At 60.4% G+C, this 697-nt stretch overlaps 1 protein-coding gene across 1 annotated transcript in view; it reads right to left on the bottom strand.

The window, feature by feature from the left end:
- Nucleotides 1-622: 622 nt before the first annotated feature.
- The window catches only part of LOC104278697 (hexokinase-2-like), a gene marked incomplete at its 5' end in the record, with an annotated part of 3,412 nt that continues 3,337 nt past the window's right edge, over nucleotides 623-697 (bottom strand). Inside the window, 1 exon segment of the mRNA XM_009875743.1 lies at nucleotides 623-697. This exon segment is cut by the window's right edge and continues 156 nt beyond it. Within this exon segment, the coding sequence (XP_009874045.1) occupies nucleotides 623-697 (75 nt within the window).

The raw sequence follows: 697 nt of genomic DNA, 5'->3' as shown, positions 1-697 counted from the left end.
GGAGGCACTGGAGAGCGTAAGCCCATGGTCAGCACAACGTACCGCTGCTCTCCCTCCGCTCAGCACCAGATCCAGCCTCCTCTCCAGTCCCACCAAGCCCTGAGAGCACCAGTAAACCTTCGCAGCCCCGACCAGCCTCACCTGGGGGCATGTCCAGAGCCCCCATGGGCCCCTCAGCCCTACTTAAGCTCTGGCCCTTTAGTCCCCGCCTGGCTCAGGAGCAGGAGCCTTCAGCGTGGGCCTGGCTGTGAGTCGCCCTCATCCAGCTCGCGGACTGACTTTTGCTTTAGACCTGCCTCATCCCCATGACTTTGCCTGGTGACCTGGACTCCTGCTTGAACCTGCCACCATCTCTGGGTCAGCCTGGCCTCAGGGACCAAGTCCTGGCTGGTGCGAGGTCCCTGCTCTGTTATCTGTCTTGGCATCCTTTAGGAAGCAGCTGGTTCTTGCTAAACCTTGGCAGAGTTTAGATCCACAAGCTATGAGACCTGAAAATACCTCCTCTCCTCTCCAGCCACCCCGTGAAGCTTTCCACGCTGGCTCTTAGGACCTCATCTTCCCAAATTGGGCGGGTGCCCCAGCGTGAGCCTCCTGGGAAGACAACCGCACGCCCCGCAGCAACTCACTGAGGGTGCAGCTTGTAGAGCGTCCCATCCACGCCCACGGTGACCTTGAGGAAGTCCAACCCGCGGTTCTC

The sequence above is a fragment of the Apaloderma vittatum genome, unplaced genomic scaffold (assembly GCF_000703405.1).
Source record: "Apaloderma vittatum isolate BGI_N311 unplaced genomic scaffold, ASM70340v1 scaffold38988, whole genome shotgun sequence".
In the NCBI taxonomy this organism is placed as follows: domain Eukaryota; kingdom Metazoa; phylum Chordata; class Aves; order Trogoniformes; family Trogonidae; genus Apaloderma; species Apaloderma vittatum.
The sequence above is the reverse complement of the archived record's forward strand: the minus strand, read 5'-3'. Positions and strand labels throughout refer to the sequence as shown.